Source organism: Barbatula barbatula (assembly GCF_947034865.1).
Source record: "Barbatula barbatula genome assembly, chromosome: 17".
NCBI classification, from domain to species: domain Eukaryota; kingdom Metazoa; phylum Chordata; class Actinopteri; order Cypriniformes; family Nemacheilidae; genus Barbatula; species Barbatula barbatula.
The window spans coordinates 14,435,472-14,453,524 of NC_136780.1; the positions used below are offsets into that span (position 1 = coordinate 14,435,472).

The 18,053-nt window shown below is 39.9% G+C and overlaps 1 protein-coding gene across 2 annotated transcripts in view; it reads left to right on the forward strand.

Annotated features, from left to right (window-relative positions):
- The window catches only part of nav1a (neuron navigator 1a), a 90,008-nt gene that overhangs the window by 48,136 nt on the left and 23,819 nt on the right, over nucleotides 1-18,053 (forward strand). For both annotated transcript variants that reach the window (XM_079478403.1, XM_079478402.1), the window contains one exon: nucleotides 17,376-17,514. In XM_079478403.1, the coding sequence (XP_079334529.1) occupies nucleotides 17,376-17,514 (139 nt within the window). The remainder of the gene's footprint in view (nucleotides 1-17,375; nucleotides 17,515-18,053) is intronic.

An 18,053-nucleotide genomic window follows, 5' to 3' on the forward strand; every position in this document is an offset into this window, starting at 1 on the left:
TGTGTTGAGCAGTTGACCTGTGAGCCGTGTGCCTGTGGCTGCAGCCCAGTCCCAGTATGCATGTCATAATATTTATGCATCAGTGCTGTGTGCTTCCACCTCTCCACTGCTTTCCTTCAACTGGTTTCTCGACAATGATGATTTTACAGAGCATTGCTGTTTCGTCACACACACACAGTTTAAGTTATGCTGTTTCTGTTCCCTGTTGTGTCTCATTTGTCTTTGTCTGAGCTTGCGTTTCTGCATCTAGAGCATTTCTTTCTTCCATTTGTTTCCCCTTGCTCTCTCAAGTGTTTCACTGTACTGGCATGTTGCTGATGCAGTGCTGTTGACCTCCCATCATGCCCCGAGGCGTAACTCGTCTGACATCTCTCCCACGGTCTCAGGTGAATCTAGGAGTCATGTGACCCTAACAGACCCAGTACTCCTCTGTCCTGGCTGAAGGTCGTCCGTCAACAAAGACTCGTGGGAGGCTGATGTTACATTTGGATGAAGGTGGACAACCTCCCATTGTCCAGAACATGCCCTGACTTGCGGGACGTGGGGAGTGAGGAACGGAAAAGCTCTCAATAGCCATGAATGTTGACGCTCCCATAGACGTTTTGACCAAAAAGACAGACTGGAAAAGTTTCGTGACAGGTTCCTCAATGGGATTTTGTGTTGTTCCTCAAAAATATGACCTTTAGGGAAACGTTAATGCAAAAGAAAGTCCCAAATGGAAAAGAAGCGTGCAGAGGAGACTTAACTGTATTATTACCGTCTGGTTGGTCTATCAACAGCTGTTTAAAGTGTGTTTCTCTCAGTCTGTACTATACTGCGGCTATTGCATCATCATGCTGCTTTATTCATTACCCAGAAGGCTTTGCTCAAGTATCATCATTATGGGCTCCTCGAGGCTGCCACGTTACAAACCTATGATTTCTTCTTTAAGCAATCTCAAACTCTCATAGATTTCTGATTTGTCCCCTAACTACAGATACAAGAATATCAGCAATAAAACGAGAGAGATGCGTCGGAGCCGATAGCCTTGTGGGCAGCGCTCATGTTTTACTTGGAATGTGGGAAAATGTTGTCACTAGATTTTTTATAAAATTATTGTTTTGCTTTAACACATTTCTAGAAATTGTCAACTTTGGCGCTGAATAGTCAAGTGTTTGTGCTAAGATGTCTAATAGTCGCATCCAATGCAGAACTCTTTATTGATTCTAATTGGATCTAGTTTCACACAATTCAAATTTGTTTTGAACTGGACCAGGAATACAGTACAAAGCCACTGCTTATCCAGAGACTAAAAGGAACCACCATGACGGCGGGAAATGGGTATGAGTTTGCCTCTATAGCAGAGACACCCTCCTGCTGTTACTGTGCAAATCTTCACTGTAATCTTCCCCCGTTGTTCCCACAAAAGCTTACCCCCTTCCTCAACTGCCCGTGGTCCCTCTTCTATGCTCGTGAAAGAAATGCGCATGTATTCTGGAACTGAATGATCCGGAAGGTCTCTAATCCTCTCTCAGATCACGAGAGGAGTGTGATGTGAATAGAAGGGGTCGAGAGCGATTAGACGAGCTAACGCAATGGCATGTCCTGAAAGGTGGTTAAGGGGGGTTGGATGTGGCCTCCAAATCTCTTGACCCACCAAAGAAATCATAACACGAGACTAAACTGCCTTAGAGAAGAGGACACAATGGCGGAGAACCAGGAAGGATGTTAATAAACTGCCTTGGCCTCTATCATGACCCACTTCTGTTAGACTGTTATGCATGTAAACGTAGACCTCGCAATCATAACAAATGCTTAAGTGGATAAAGACACGAGTGGGTGGTTTACAACTCTTGCACTAAATTGTCTTTCACTTGTCCAAAATCAATCCACATGTTATCAAGAGAAAGGTCAAATGGGGCTGTAATGCAAAGTTGTTGTTTGTTGTGGATATAAAGACACAGCATCAAGACATCCGTTGGGTTTAAAACGCAAGTCACGAAATAAACGAATCAGCCAGCTGGAGGCTGGAGTTACATACTTTGTGTCTCTGATGCTCAACCTTACTGGATTCACAGGCGAAACTCAATCCATCAACACTATACTTACAGCTTAACAGCTCTGTGGAATTTCACGTCTCCTAAATATTAGGGGGCCAAAGCTGGGTGGAATGGCCATCGTGTCGTCTGCAGTTTGGAAAGCTGTAATGTCTTGAAAAGGATTAAACTTTGTCAATTGGTCTCTCTCGGAAGTGGTCCCTCACTTTCTTCAAACCACGCGGTCTGGGTGGGCTGGGGGAATAATTGTGGCCACGCAAAAACAATATTACACAAAGGAGGGTGGAAGTGAAACTGGAGTGGAAGTCCTTCAAGGTTTGCGGATGTGTTTTTCCAAAGTTTAAACTTTACAAGTGGATTTGCGTGCATTACGGGAAAAGTGCACTTGTCATTTATTCACCCTCGTGTTGTTCCAAGCCTTTGTTTATCTTCTTTTTTAAGGGGAAGACTGATGTTTTTGTCTGTACTGTTGTTTTTTTTACATATGAAGGAGGGATTTTTCTTAGCAAAAATAGGCCCACATTTTCAAAAAACTGAAAACTGAATGAAGGCACACAAACAACCAATCACACTTTTCACACTTGCAGGGTCAAACAATGAGATGACACGCTCATTGTTTGGGTCTCTCTGATGGTCTCCTGTAAGCAGTGAGGCATCACTCATTCTATTTCTCCAATCCACCTGTTATAGCCAGTCCCACAAAGTCTTTAAAAACACTCTGTGGGAGGGCCACTCAGTCACATCAGCTCCCCTTTCCCTCATAAAAGGACTAAATGGGACAAGAAACACCCAACAATGCGCAGCAGCAGACGAACTAAAGAGCCGCGACTGCTGTTAAAGAGATCTGAGTGTTTTTGAGTAGCCCTGGATTCTTGTGTCTGACCACAGCATAGACGGTGTAGGGTAAAGTGTTTAAAGGGGTCAATGTGAAAAAGAAGACAAGTTTTTTTTTCTCCCCTGTGGTCAGTTTTACTGTCGTTTACAATGGAAAGTTGGGAATTTTGAGAAATTGTGTTCGTACAATGGAAGTCAATTGAGGTCAATGTTGTTTGCTTACCAACACTCTTCAAAATATATTTTTTTGTTTTCTGCAGAGGAAAGAAAGCCATGAAGGTTAATTTTTGTGCAAACTATCCCTTTAAGACCTGGATGCATTAAACATCTACATTTCATTCTTTCACAGCCTAACTAACAATAGCTGTGTTCACATCCACCTATTTATATTTGGAATGTTGCATAAAAACTCTGTAAAATCAAATTTGCATAAAAAAACGTGTTATGTGCATATGTTTTGTATCCGATAGAAACAAATATGGGAAAACTACGATAAAAACACATTTATACCATGGTCTGTTTGAATAGTCGATTCTGATTGGCTATAAGGTGTGCATTAAAACGGTTTAATGCATTGGTTGTTGCACAGGTAGTTGAAATTAACTGACAAAAACAAATATCATTTTCACCTGTCAGATAAAAATGACACTATTAAACGTCAATAACAGCTTTAAACTTGCAAATGACCATGGTATAATTCGGGATAATCCACAGCTAGCTGTTCATTAAATATTTGCGTCGGGTGCTCCCTGGCCTCCACATAGTGCATTAAAATCCTTTAATGCATGGCTACCATGGATTATCCCTTACTTATAAAATCAATTCCTTAATAAGGAATCTTTCATTTTCTATAGTGATATTTAGAGCCAGTTTTCTTTTTTAATTAATTGTTACAAAAATTCATCATTTTTGATGTTAAACAAAGTGATAGCGCTTATAGCTATTTTAAAGGGGGTAACTGTTTTCAGGTGCACTTTTGCCACAGCTGTTCCTAATCTTCACAGACACTATTAGAGAACGGACTAATAGAAGGTTCGAAGGCCACATCATACAGTGGGGAAGTGAGCTAGAAAATGTATGGACTTTGGTATTTGCTCTCGTGCCATGGGCCATCCTGAAGGACTCAGGGGCTCCAAAGAAAACATTTTCTGTGTTGATGATACACACGTTGTTAAGCCCATCATGCTGAGACTGTACAGATCCCATGGGAGGAGAGACACAAATATGCAGGGGCCATATTTTGAGCGTGCTTTATCAGTTTAGAAGTGGCCAAGTTTGCTCAAGGTGGAGCCTTAATGGTTGGTTTTGTAAATGATACATTTCCAAGCGTATGTGGGATGTTCCAAAACGTTTCAGTTCAAACATGAGAAAGGTTAGAAAGTGTAGATAATCTAAACCTGGGGAGGTTAAATCCAACATCAACAGACTGTGCTCCGTTCGTCAATGGATCTCATTGTGCACTGCGGAGGGCAAGCCGGCAGCAGAAAAATGTAAACTTGTATGATGAAAGCCAACATGTGGATAGGTGGGAGTGTGTGTTAAAGTGTCCATTCGCCCGTAGACTCATGTGGGATCAATTATTCCATGTACTTTTACTTTAGAAATACTCCAGCATACTTATTCATGGTCATCCACATTGATCCCTGTGATCCAGTGTTGTATTGTTTGCTTCTTGTTTGTCAAACTGGATGTTGTCAAGGGAATACACTGGGAGGGAATGAAGTTGGTTGTGGTTGCTCGTGAGTTCTAGATAAGGTGGATGAGTGTTCCCAGGTCTCCTCGGGGCTCCTGGGTTCCTCTTTCATCTCTCGTACACTGACAGGTTCCCAGGAAAATCAAAGTCTTAGGTCGGTGCTCGGCCATTATGTTGAGGAAGGGGCCGTAACAATCGCCACAGTTGCCAATTAAGTCGACCACTAAGCTTTAACCAAAAAAACAGAATGTGAGGGACTGTTAGAAGTTTGTTACTTCTGACTTTTTTCTTAAGTCCACTGTGTTTTTTAAGAAAATAATTAATTTTATATTATTTGATTGATATTTGATTTCAGTTTATTCAAAAGACAAGAAATGTTTACCTACATAGTTTTTGATAATCTTTAATTTTATTTTCCTTTACTTCTTGTTTTGTGTCCTGTTCCTTCCAGCCGCCTGTCATATGGATAGATTTCTCTCTAAAACATCACAGAGATGTAACATCGACGGAACTACAAAATAATAATAATTTTGACAGATAGCCCCGCCCCATACATATGGACAGAAAATAAAAAATGTAGGAGTGTTTTGAAAATGCCACAGACACGCATCAGATTATATTAATTCAGCCTTATTTTGGCAGGATTTGCTGCCGTATAGTGTATCATAGTAATTCGTAAATGACATGGGGCGCAGAGACGCAAGATTCGATTGCTTTGTCCCGCATAGTTTGTCTCAGTATACGACTCGTCAGAAAGCAACATATAGTCTGCTTTTGTTTCTAGTGCAAGACTCGGCAAAAATTTGAAAGTCAAAATTTGATCACAGACACAGTGACATCATAACAGGTGTGCCTGTACAAGATATTTCGGTGAACTAGAATAGATTTTTTATTCTAAGGTCAAACAATGTACTGGTCCATCTGCATGCCGTTTATGCGAATTGCGTAACTACTGCAGTCACACAGGTCGACCATAGTTGCTAAAACCAGACACACTTTTCTCCACGAACATTTACGGGGTGCAATAAAACCGCAATGACTTGCTCACAGCGGTGTTGAATCTGTGCTCTGACCACAGTGCCTTGTCTCAAGGGGGAGATCAGAGAGACAGGAGGGAAATCGTTCATTATACGGGACTCTTTACTCATTAGTGTCCCTTTTTGTGTCTTGCTCTCTCTCGTCTCTTGGTGCCAGGCAACACAGCGGGCAGGACACTGGCACACCTGCAGTCTCTGTGTTTTGTTTACACTGCCAAAGGACAAATCAGGCATGTCTGTCACATCCTTACAACATACACACCTGGCTAGACACAACAATCAAGGCCACCAGCCGTGTGTGACTGCTTGATGATCTGTGTGTGTGTGTGTTGTGTTTGTAAGTGTGTGCAATAGAAGAAGAGCCTCTTTGTCATTACTTCTGGGCTGTTTTATTCATGATATCGTCTCATTGGTTCCAATAGAGTGTTGGCTTTCTTCAGTCAGACTGTTCATTTAGAGAAGCAGTCTATTTACTAGAAGAACACTGTCCGCTGTCCTCTTTTTAGGACTGTGTTGTTTGTTTGTTGAAAGAAGCTTTCTCTTTATTCTTATGTCATATAATTTTTTTAATCTGAAGCCACACATGCAGGCGTACATTTTGACAGCTTGACTTTCTTTCTCTCTGAACATCTTGAGTTTAAGTGAAAAAAAGAAAAACATTTCAAAATCACCTTACATCACAGGCTTATGGCAGAATTACTGAAGGATTTGATTTGTTTTGGCATTCACCCAGTATGTACTTTGTCCTATTATAGTTATTATAGCTTTGGTTACAATATTTATTATATGTATTATTTATGTAATGATATTACAAATAATTAGTTTGCAAGTATATCTTTACTACATGAAAACGTTTACTTTGTATTTTATTTTGCAGTTTGGTACTGATGCAAGATAATACATTCATGCATGAATGATTTATCTACACCTATTTTTCACGTTTAAATTTTCATTGAGACATTTCACTTGACGTTATATGTGTGGTGTTGACGTGCAAATATACCATCAAAACACACTCAAGAAATGAACTCTCCATACCTGAACGGGTTAATAATGTGCAGTAGTCCCGTAGCTCGGTTGGTAGACCTTTGTGCTATCAACACAAGTGCCATGGGTTTGATCTCCACAGGTACTGATACAAATGTATAAATGAAATGTCCCTTCATATTAAAGAAAAAGCATAATATAAAACGTGCACATGTCATTTACACGCAAAGTGCTTCTAAATAAATGAAATAATAGACATCAGAATTAAAGCGCAATAAATTGCTGACGGTAACTGTAGATATTTGATGGGCAGGTCTGGCGGTCGGTGGGCATTAAAGCCTCACAGCTGGCTGCATGCGCTCGGGAGAGAAAGAGAAGGGGGTGGAAACTCGGGGGTGTTGCCTTGCCTCGCCTCTATCTCTCTTTCTCTCTCTCAATGTGAGCATTGCGCACAGAGCCGATCCCGACTCAAACCTGCGCGGAGCTACGGAGAGCGAACGCGGGATTTAAACTGTATGTAGCATGTGAAACAAAGCGGCGTGAGAAATAATGAGCGGCCGAGTTCTCCATGGGAAGATGCTGCAGGTTCAGGGTCCGAGAGTAGGACGGACAATGCACTATCACCTATCAAGGTAAGACCAATGTGCTGTTGCCGGCGCTTTATTCCTGTAGCGATTTCTTTATTGAAAGACCGGGTTTGTGATGGGACCTCGGCCGCAAGGTGTGATAGTGCACTTAAAACACTACAGAGATAGTGACACGTCACTGATCGATTGTAAGATATAAGCATAAGCATAAGCGCGTCGTTGTCAGCGGGTGTCGTCTCTTATATGTGCACCATTGTCGATCCGGCCATAAATGAACATTGATGTCATGATAATGTAGTGGTTTGGTTCATTGAGTTCTCTCTTGGGTCACATCCTCATTCATTTAATCTCGCGCATAATAAATGTCTTTGTCTCGCAAGTTGTTTTAAAGTGTGCGATTGTTGCGCCGCTGACTCGTGGAGTGGCGCAGGCGGAGGCGTTGAATGTGAATGAATGGAGGTGCGTACCGGGGGTGCATTGCGGAGGGGCTAACAGGCGGATATCTCGCTTTCGCGAGCGAGGATCCCTATTGTTTGATGACTGTTGTTTTGTGGATTGGAGCGGACTCGCGGAAGAGGACGTGTCTGTGTTGTACTACAGTAGGCTATATTATTCTATAGTCCTCAATGACCTACATTAGGGGATGCGAGTGGGCTGCTGTGAGCAAACGCTCTACATTTACATTCACTGTATAGTTGTACGTGTGTAAAGCTAGCGAGCTGCGTACGTAAATTGCATTTTTGGCCACTGTACGCGCGTGCAACAATCGTTCGTTTGAATTTCAAGGGGGCGTGTCCGTATCGTGTAACGTGTATCTTTTTGACAAAGAGGATAATTAGCAATAATGAATTAGATTTAAAATTCAATGCACATGTGGGGGTATTATTATAATATGATGCACATGAAAATGTTACATTTATTCATAAAATGTTATGATTTATTATTTTATTATTCAAATGATATCATAACATGTAGGATACAGAATAAATGTAAACCGATTTATAAGTTTTACACTTTTAACATTTATTTATTCATGTCACCTCATGTCTGGAATGAAAAACATCAGCCTAATTTAATAAACAAACATGACATTTTCGGCCCCCACAGACATTCATCGTGCAGCCATTATTCATAAACATACGTTATTATTATACATTATTAACTACAATGATCGTCTGCGTTCTTTAAACCGACTTTACAAACGTCCTCTGCCCCATGAATCTAACAGACGGTAAGACCCCCCCCCCATCCCTTTAGTCCATATTGATTGTGACCTTAAAAGGCACAACTGTGTTTTCGCTCTTTCTGGATGACTGACCTCTTCAATCGACCCTTTATGTAAAGCCATTAGGAACAGAGATCAAGCCGTTATTGCTCTGCTCATTTAGCCACGTGAAGTTGTCTGTCGCTTGACAGAGACCAGTTTTCAAGCCTTTCGTCTTATCAGTTGCATCAGGAGTCTTTCCCAAAGTTGGCAGGTTTCATTTCTTTATCTGTTTGTTTTAGCTGTTGGGCCTTAAAATCAAACAATGGTTCTGCCAGGCAGTGATATGTGGTTGGGCAGCTGGCAGATTGCGTAATTCATACAGGAAAAGCATTATTTGTTATTTTACTGATATGACTCTACTCTAGTTCCTTTTGGGTTATTTAAAGTACTTGTACGAGCCGTTAACAGTAATTCATGCTAAATTGGAGTTTTGCCTGGTCTGTATGTGTCAGTTTGACTGATTTGTGTCACAGAATGTCTCGGTGTGTGTTGGATGGGAATCACTTAAGACCTTTTTAAAGTCAGACTTTCTTCTCGAGCTGTTAGGTTTTACTGCTGTCATGGATGAGCTACACGTCCACAGTTTCCTGTGGTGAACTGTTTGTAGCTACAATGGGTGGGAAAGGATGTTTAACTCCATTTAAGCAAATAGTTCCTGAGGCTTTTGTCCTGTCTGCTGTTGTTACAAATAACATATTGGGCAATGGTCATTTTAAAGGGTCTATCAGGTGTGAACTGGGCCCAGGATATCCTGTGTTTTGGGTTTGATGCAGTGGATCATAACATCTGAGCCGTGTTCGTGATTCGTTCTGATTCTGTGAAGTGTGAATATTTTGTTATGATTCATAATTGTATTATTGTATGGAAAACGCAATTGGTGGATTTAAAACTCTTTGTATAACACATTTCCAGTATCAGTTGATGTAGGACCTTTGAGAAGGTTCATATAAAACCTAGCATTAAATATATAGGAAGTAATTATATGTGTGTCTTTGTAAGTGACAAATGATATATCAGCAAGAATGATGATGAATCATTGACAGGACAGATAAATCAGCTAACAAATTTCATACTTCCCACTATAGACAGCCAAACAATAGTATTTTAAAATGTGTGGATATTCCTGCTCTTGAGATATCAGCCATTGAAGAACCTAAATAGCTTTTTTGACAATATAAAAGCGATGTAATTTACAACATTATATGAATGTTTAATACAATAATATACCATAGTATGTGCATACATTTGGCAAGGAATCAGAATTTGATCAAAGATTTCACTGTAAAAAATGTAAAAACTAAAAATGTATTCCGTCAGCTGGGGAGCCAGACAAAATACATTTACATAAATAATAAAACGTGTTTTACATGTTATTTCACTCCCAGCTTATACATGCGCAGTCTTCTGTAATTTGAAATTTTTACACTACATAAAAAAATACATGAAAATTGCAATTGTGAAATTCGCCCCTAGTGCTGCTCGCCAGTCTCGTCTTTCTCTCCAGCTGTAGTACAGTACAGAGAGATTAATCTTTGAATCCGTGTCTGTGTATTGTTATGGCGGTGGAGTGCGCAGCGTGCAGTTGCTCTTCAGCAGCTGTAAGGAGGAAGAGGCCACGCTGGGTTTAACGGTGGCCACAGCTGCTACGAGTTACGCCGGTCTGGGAGGAGCGCACTTCATTTACTCTACCTCTCTGTTCTCCCCTTTACAAGTCCCCCTCATTCAAACCAAAACATTCACCTCAGCATCCCCTGTTCAAACGGGAATGTATCCGTTATATCAACCGTCGAGCCTGGAGAGAAGCCATGAGAAACTTGAACTCCCAAGTATTTATCCAGGGCTTGTTGGTTTAGCATCTTGGTTTCCTTCAGGTAGTGTTCCGAGGAGTACTGCAGTTGAATAAAATACGAAACAGAGTACACTAAAGGACTTGCTGTTGTCCATGAAGAATTCGTCTATCCACCCATCCATATGCCATGTGTAGATATGATATGAGAGAAATAAAAGCAGGTAACGCTGCACGTTTTGGTGTAAGGATCCAAAGCCATGGCCTTCATTCTTATGTACTTTTGCAGTCGAAAAGACGTTCACCCAAATCGCTTCGTTTAGTTTATAAGACCCAGATTAAGGCTAGTGCAATACCACAAGGGATTTCCAATAGAGAATCCCATCTAAGCAGTTTCATTAAACTGCGTTTGGGAAAATCACCACTAAAATCCCAAACAGCAATTAGTTTTACATCGGAACAAGGTCTTGGTGAGCACCAAGTCTCACTTTTAAAGACCTTTTCCCTTTAAGGAGAGATTGTGGTATGGGAAGACTACCAGAAAATCATTGCAGGACAACATTTAATGAATTACTCACAGGCGGTAAATCGGGTTTGAGTCACTTTTCTGGACTTGCTCAATAGTTGGAGTTTTTGGAAGCTTTGGAGCTGTCTGAACTGTTGCTTAACAAGTGAGGGTCGGGCTTACATGTAATATCTTCAGATGTTTTGTCATCAAGTCCACAGAATTTAAAATCATGAGTAATGGACCACTGATGTCTAATGGGGCCTTCGGGTATTCCAGTAAGAATACACTGACTAATGTTTATGTTAAAGGACCAGTTCACCCGAATATGAATAGGTTATTTTAAACTGTTTATATGTAAATACTGTGTTGGTGTTATTCCGTTGTATCCTTCTTTAAAGACTTCTTCAAGCAATCTGTAGACTTAAGCACCTCTCAATACCATAATATGAACATATGGAATAGACTTATCATTGGGAAGTTAGTTGATATATAATCCTTATTAATCCCAGGCTTAGTTGCTTTTGTGGGCTTGCGAAAGCAGGCTTGTTATTGTATCACATTGTTTTTCATTTTAATACACGCAATAGAACTACAACCGATGTTGAAAATATGTCAGGGAGGAAATACATTTCTGTTTTCACATGAAAAGCTGGCCAGTCAGATAAATGACTGATCCCAGTGAGAACAGTGTTCAGCGTAACACAGTCGGCCTTACAGACAGCTTTTGGCAGACAGAGACCCTGTAACTTGTCTTCATATGTTTAACAGAAAACGGATGAGGTGTCCATGTCCCAAAGGTTGTCCGTCCCAACAGATCCATAGATTTTGCTGTCAGACTCTTTTGAATGTGGTCAGATTTGATTATCCATGTTACGGATGTGGTCAGAATTGAATTATAATGCATCAATTCTCAGAAGTGCCTTGTCTTTGATAAGCTGTCTTGGTTTGGTGTTGTCAGGGCAATCTGTTCTCTAAAGCTTAGCCGGTTAGGTGGTCTTACACCCTGTATTGTCAACCATCTGTGCTGCCAGTCGCAGCCATCTCTCCACCCACACTTAACACACACAGACACATACATAAAGTGCAACGTGTACCTGCCACAGTAGCCACAGATGATAATCTGAGTTTTATTTAATTCAATGTTAGCTTGATATAGGTAGGATGAGCTTGGATTAATAACACCGGTGACAAAAAGTGGCTTTGTCTTGAAGAAAAAACCAGCATTGACCCCCATTGACTTCAACTGTATGGACACAAAACCACTAAAACCTTCCTCAAAATATCTTCTTCTCTGTTCCACTGAACAAAGAGTCAGAATTGTTCTTTATTGGTTTGAACTATCCCTTTAAACTAGGTTATTGTAGTAGGACACACTAATGAATTTATATAGTTAAACCATGGTAAATGTTCCAGTTTTTTGGACCGTAACTGCAGGTATTCACTATTTACAGTCTAAAATATATCTACCATACAGGCTGTGATCTTTAAGAAATGAATCTTGACAGACAGCCAGGTCTGCAGCACACCTGAGGCGTGTTTGGCAGCAAATGTTGGCGTTAACTGTGTCTTTGTTCTCGCCTGAGGGGACAACTGTAGCCTTGTGTCAACAATGGCATTTCATGCAACGGCAAGAATGTTCAAATCTCCTTCCTCTTTTTCGATTCGCAAACTTATTCTGAACGCATGCGCCATTTTGGTCATGCCACGAATCATTACGATTAATAAACAGCATTTTGTAGTAGTATTTTGGTTTGGACACATGTGTGTTTTGTCGGTTTGAGCCGTCGTTAACTCTGTGGTCCAATGTTGTGTGTCCAATTGGCATTGATGAAAGATGATCTGCCACCTGTCATTTGGTATTCCAGTATTTTGCAAAGCTTTTGGGATGGGCAAAGCATAAAAAAATGAAGAATGTGAAGGGAAAATTGATATAGATGGTATGACATGAAGATATTGGATATATGCCAAAGGCAGCATAATGTGCTTTTGGTACAATAGACATATAACAAAAAAAATGGTAGATGGTATAAAACATTATTTAATAATTAATAACAGTAATATTAAGTCTCAGGGGTCAAAATCAAGGGGTGTGCCCTGCTGAAGAAACAATTTAAATGAATCATGATAATGGTTTCTATTACAAATAGCATTGTGAACCATCAGGTGTTTACCATTAAAACGTACAAAGTTGCTTTCTTTTTTTGCGTATAACTAATTTGAGTAGGATTTATTGATATCTTATTGGTCTCCATCCCAAATAACATCCAGCCAAACCCAACACATTAACAGCAGAGACCATTGTAGTTTTATTAAATACAATACAATTCCTAATATAACCCTTAAATCCATTAGAATTATATATAGTTTCTATTCGTTTGTTTAACAAAATCTATCCATTTTGTGTATCATCATTATGGGATTTATCAAATCCCGCCTGGATACACTGCTCATGGTTGTCCAGTTGTTTAGTTTGTGTGTGATATATGTGTGGCGACATGCCATGAGACAACTCACCCTCTCTAAAAACTCCAAATAGCTCTTGGACAGCGGATGCTTTCTTTAGAACGGCACTATTGCTGTTATCTGCTTGCCTGGCATCCATGCAATTAAAGTTAATGTTTGGTTAAAGATGGGGGGGGTGGGCTTTATCTTTAAATCGCTCTGTTGTTTTCTAGCTGGCAGTGTCTGCACAATTGCAGTGCAGTCTTGACCTGACGTTATTGTTTTTTTTGAGCTCTCGTGTGGGAGGGGAGGACAGATAAAGGAATGTGCTTCAGTTAGTGACTGACAGGTTCAACAGCACTAGCATTATTAGCTCAGCGGTGTCTATCATGTTGCCTGTCGTTTTTATTTAGTTTAGCTATGCGCAGTTCTCGTGTGTTTCCTTATTCGCCTTCACATATTAAAACGACCTATGCACAACGATTGTCGTTGTCCTTTGTGCGTGTAGCCGACAGTTCAATTTGTTTAGTTAAACAAATGCTTTGTGTATGGAGAGGGAGTTGGGTGTGGTTTGTTGAGGTTTTTGTTGATTCAAAACGACACAAGTATTTACGTCAGACTAACACAGCGATTAGCACTTAGTCAGCAATAAAATATATATTTTATGTCAAATAACAAAACTAAATTGAAAACTTTAAAACAAATTCCTAGTCAAATAATTGTTTTATAAAAAGTATCTTTAATTTAAACAAACTAAGACTTTTTCTGTGGTTTTTCTAACTTGGATTTTGTATCTTTTCTTTAGAAATATCACCATACCCATGTTTTCTAAGTTTGCAGTAGACACAGTGGCCCCTGCTTTCAACCGATTTGAATCGTCACATATTATAATCGATTTTCAACCGGATAACAGTGAATCGTTACATCCCGGATTTACCAGACAAAAGCGTAGTAAAAAGATAAAAAAAATTGTTTTTGGAAACTATACGTACACACAATGTTGTTGAAATGTTGCACATTCCTTTGTGTTTAATAAAATAGTATAAATACTTTTTAAAGAATGTTTAAAGAATTGCCATGCAAAGGTTACATTTTATGTTTTACGAGTGTAAAGAAAATGGTTTTACTAGTGTTTGTTTAACCCTAGATTTGGTCGCTCAATAGCGGTCTTCTGAACTGTGAACTTTAAAAACACACAAAATGTCCATTTGGTTAAAACCCCTAAACTTCACCCACCAACACTATCAGCTGGGCCGGCGGGAGGTTGCCGCTCATTATCGGCATTGAATATGCAGATTTAGTCCGGGTTTATGGAAAACCACGTGAGGTCTCTGGCATGCCTTTGAAGCGAGGGACTGTGGGACGCTGCAGGTGAACCTGAATTTTTCAAGGTCTCCTTGCCCTCCTTTTTCCACATCGCCTGCTACATGCCTTAGAAATCTTCCGGAAAGCTCCACTCTTAAAGCGACTCTTCAGATGATAAATTGAGATCACAGATATGTCATTGTGATTCTTCGTAGCGGTCGAGACGTCCTGCTTGCACAAATGGCACACTTGCCATGCATCAAAGCAAAAAACAGCTGCCAGATCACATCTCACAAATATTCCCAGCTGTGAGAGACAAGCATGCAACTTGTTCTCCGTTTAAAGCCTTTCAACGTGAAGCTGATGATGAGAACTTGGAGTGTAATGACAGAGTTTGAGGTGTTTGAAACTGCCCGGTCATTATCCTACATAAAGAAACCAGCACTGTTTCAGTGCTCAGGCCTGGATGTCCTACAAAACACCTGAAGCTACTCGCATATCTCATAATGATAAACTTCCCTCAATATACCTCTGTTTATTACAGTGTTTATGTGTCATTGGGATATGTGAGGAAGTTAAGCACATTTGGTGAATTGAAAAGTGTGGACGGTATGTTGTGTGTTGTAAATTGGTTTCATAGGTCATAACTGCAGCCAGTGTTAATGCTATAGCAGAAAATATATCACGATATCAGATTTTCACGACAGGATATCGTGACCAAAAGAATCCATGGCAAGGATAATACCACGGTATTTATCACAATGTACAAATTTTTGCTGTCAAAGAAATTAATTGTTCATTTTGTTTTGTCTGTTATTTAGTCACCGAATAACACTTCAAATTCAAGTATATGGTGGCAGAGAAAGATTGTGTAACTACTGTGACTCTTAAGGCAGAATTTAACGGGTTTAAGATATTATGATATGGGTGGTATTGAAGTAATCTTGGCTTTTAATATCACTGTTATTGTCAATACTGTTACATGTGATGTGACACCCCTGGTATAGTCTTACCAACTTGGGTGGCCTATGACTCACTTGCAGAAATGTTAACGCCCTTCTGTCGTATGTAACATGAACGATTTCATATGAAGAGCAGCACTCCTTAAACATAAAGCTCAAAATGTCATAAGATCAACAGGGAGTCTGCCAAAAGAATGTCATCAAATGAGGAACATGATCCCAAAGTCAGCAGTTTAATTCTATTTGTCACCACTGCTGTCCAGAACATCCCATCACAGCCTCACAAACCCTTTGTTCAAATGAATCCGCATCAGTTGCATAACATGGCCTTTTTATCTATTAGGAACCGGTTATGTTCCTTCATGACACAAGTTTATCAAATGTGGGTTGTGAATAGGCAGGGCAAGTTTATTTATATAGCAAATTTCATACACAAGGACAATTCAAAGTGCTTTACATAAAATGATTGACAAAGAGAAATAAGACGTATCTTTAAAATGCAAATTATTTATTGATTAAAATGTGAGTGTGTATATATAAAGAATAAGAACAAAAGAAAAATAAATTCGAAATAGATTTAGAATATAAGAATTACAAACTTATCTATGTCAAAATGTTTGACTATATGTGGTCTTATAACAAAGTCACCTTCATCTTGAAGCATTCGTTTATTAAAGAGTCTGAAAGATCGGTACTAGGCACAAACAGAGATCCTTGTGAATGTTTAAAGAGTAAATATTCCTTGATTTTTTTTAAGGGACAAGTGAATGTTTTGGATGGGCAAGTGAGCGATAATTTTACTTGCCCGACCAGAAAAAAATATAAACAGTGCGACATATGTAGAATAACAAGAATATGTGCATTAGACAGAGCTGCATGTTTGTGTGAAGTGCGTTTGTCGTGGTTTTGCTTGTTTGTGTGTGACAATAATCATGTAACTAGATGCGGACAAGGCATCCTGTTATTCAAATGTGTCTGAGTGAATTATGTACGCAGTTAAACATACGACACGAGTGATGGTCAAGGATTAATCTGCGTCTGCAATGTATGAGGATATGAACACATGAACTTCATTTCCAGTTCCTCTGAGAGTTTATTTTACGAGCATTTTGCTGTTTGAGTGAAGCTATCTGCAAACACACAAAAACTCAATCAACTGTATACTCCCCTCATTTCCATCAGCCTACTCTGATCTGAATGGTCAGATGGTCTAGTCTGCTGTGATTGGTCTTTCGCGAAAGAGACTCACGAGCTACAGTGTTTGGGGGTAAAGTCGCGGGAGGTCCTAGCAAAATTTCGCGGGAAGTCCTAGCAAAATTTAGGCAGGGACTATATGTAGCGACGTAAATCCGCGGTGGTTCACGAATAGGTCTAGGGCACGACTCATTTGTGTGATTCAGAGTCGACTACCATTTTTCCAAGCCAATAACTTTGTTATTCATTCACCTTTGACTTTACAATTTGGCAGACTGCATACATTCATACGGCACGAAATGAGATAACTCAGTTTTAGTTTATGTCCATTCCAATATCAATATTAATATCAATCAAACTGCAGTTGCTTTGTTTTGATTTATTTCATAACAAATAAATACAGCTAACCAGCACAATAAAACACAATACAAACGTGATAACATAATAAAAAAACATGATTTTGGAACATTTTAAAAATCTAATTTTAGAATCAAACTCTTCAAATAGCCACGTAATAAGCGAGACGATGTACAGATGATCATTACCGCAAAATAAACTCTTATGCTTAAGGGTAATTCAAGAATACAGCTATATTTTGGGGGCCTGATCACGATGTTGGGGTTTATTTTGTGATAACCAGCTGGCTGTATAGTTTCTATTACGTGTCGCTATGCTTATGATGGAGGCCTTCAGTGTTTCAGTATGGTAATGACGCATGTCACGTTTTTTCTTTGCAGTTGGGATGAGAGCAGCTCCATCAGCAGCGGTTTGAGTGACGGTTCAGACAACCTCAGCTCAGAGGAGTTCAACGCAGGCTCCTCCCTCAACTCTCTGCCAACAACTCCCATTGGCTCCCGGCGAAACTCTGCCATTGTGGTAATTCTCTTCTACTCGAATAGACATATTGATCTTACGGTTTGTTTCATCTTCCAAGTTTGTTTCAAAGGTTTGGCACCGTTCTTTTTTCCACACAGACTCATGACATCTGATCTGTCTTACTGGCAGGCCGGGTTCGATCTAACAGTCTTTTGCTGCTAATGCGATGAATGTGTTACAAACCACTAACCTTTTTAGGGTGAGGGGCGCACACTGACTGAATCTTTCACCGCAGAACATACACAACAGATTTCCCACCCAAAGACGCGCGATGTGACTCTATCTGACCAAGAAGCCTTCAGGGAGGCTCTGGTTTCGTCCGCAAAGATGAAGTTGTGTTACTCACTTCTGTGTGTATGTTGGTTGTGACTGCTTTTTGGTCTATCCAAATAAATCTACCCAGAATGTTAAGTGGTCAAAAAAGGAATAGGAATAGTTATAGTATGATTTTATGTCTTCGGTGGAAATAAAGTGTTGCGCATACTGCGCTATAAAAGGAGTCCATACTGTGCGTGCTGTATTCCGAGATATCTGAAACC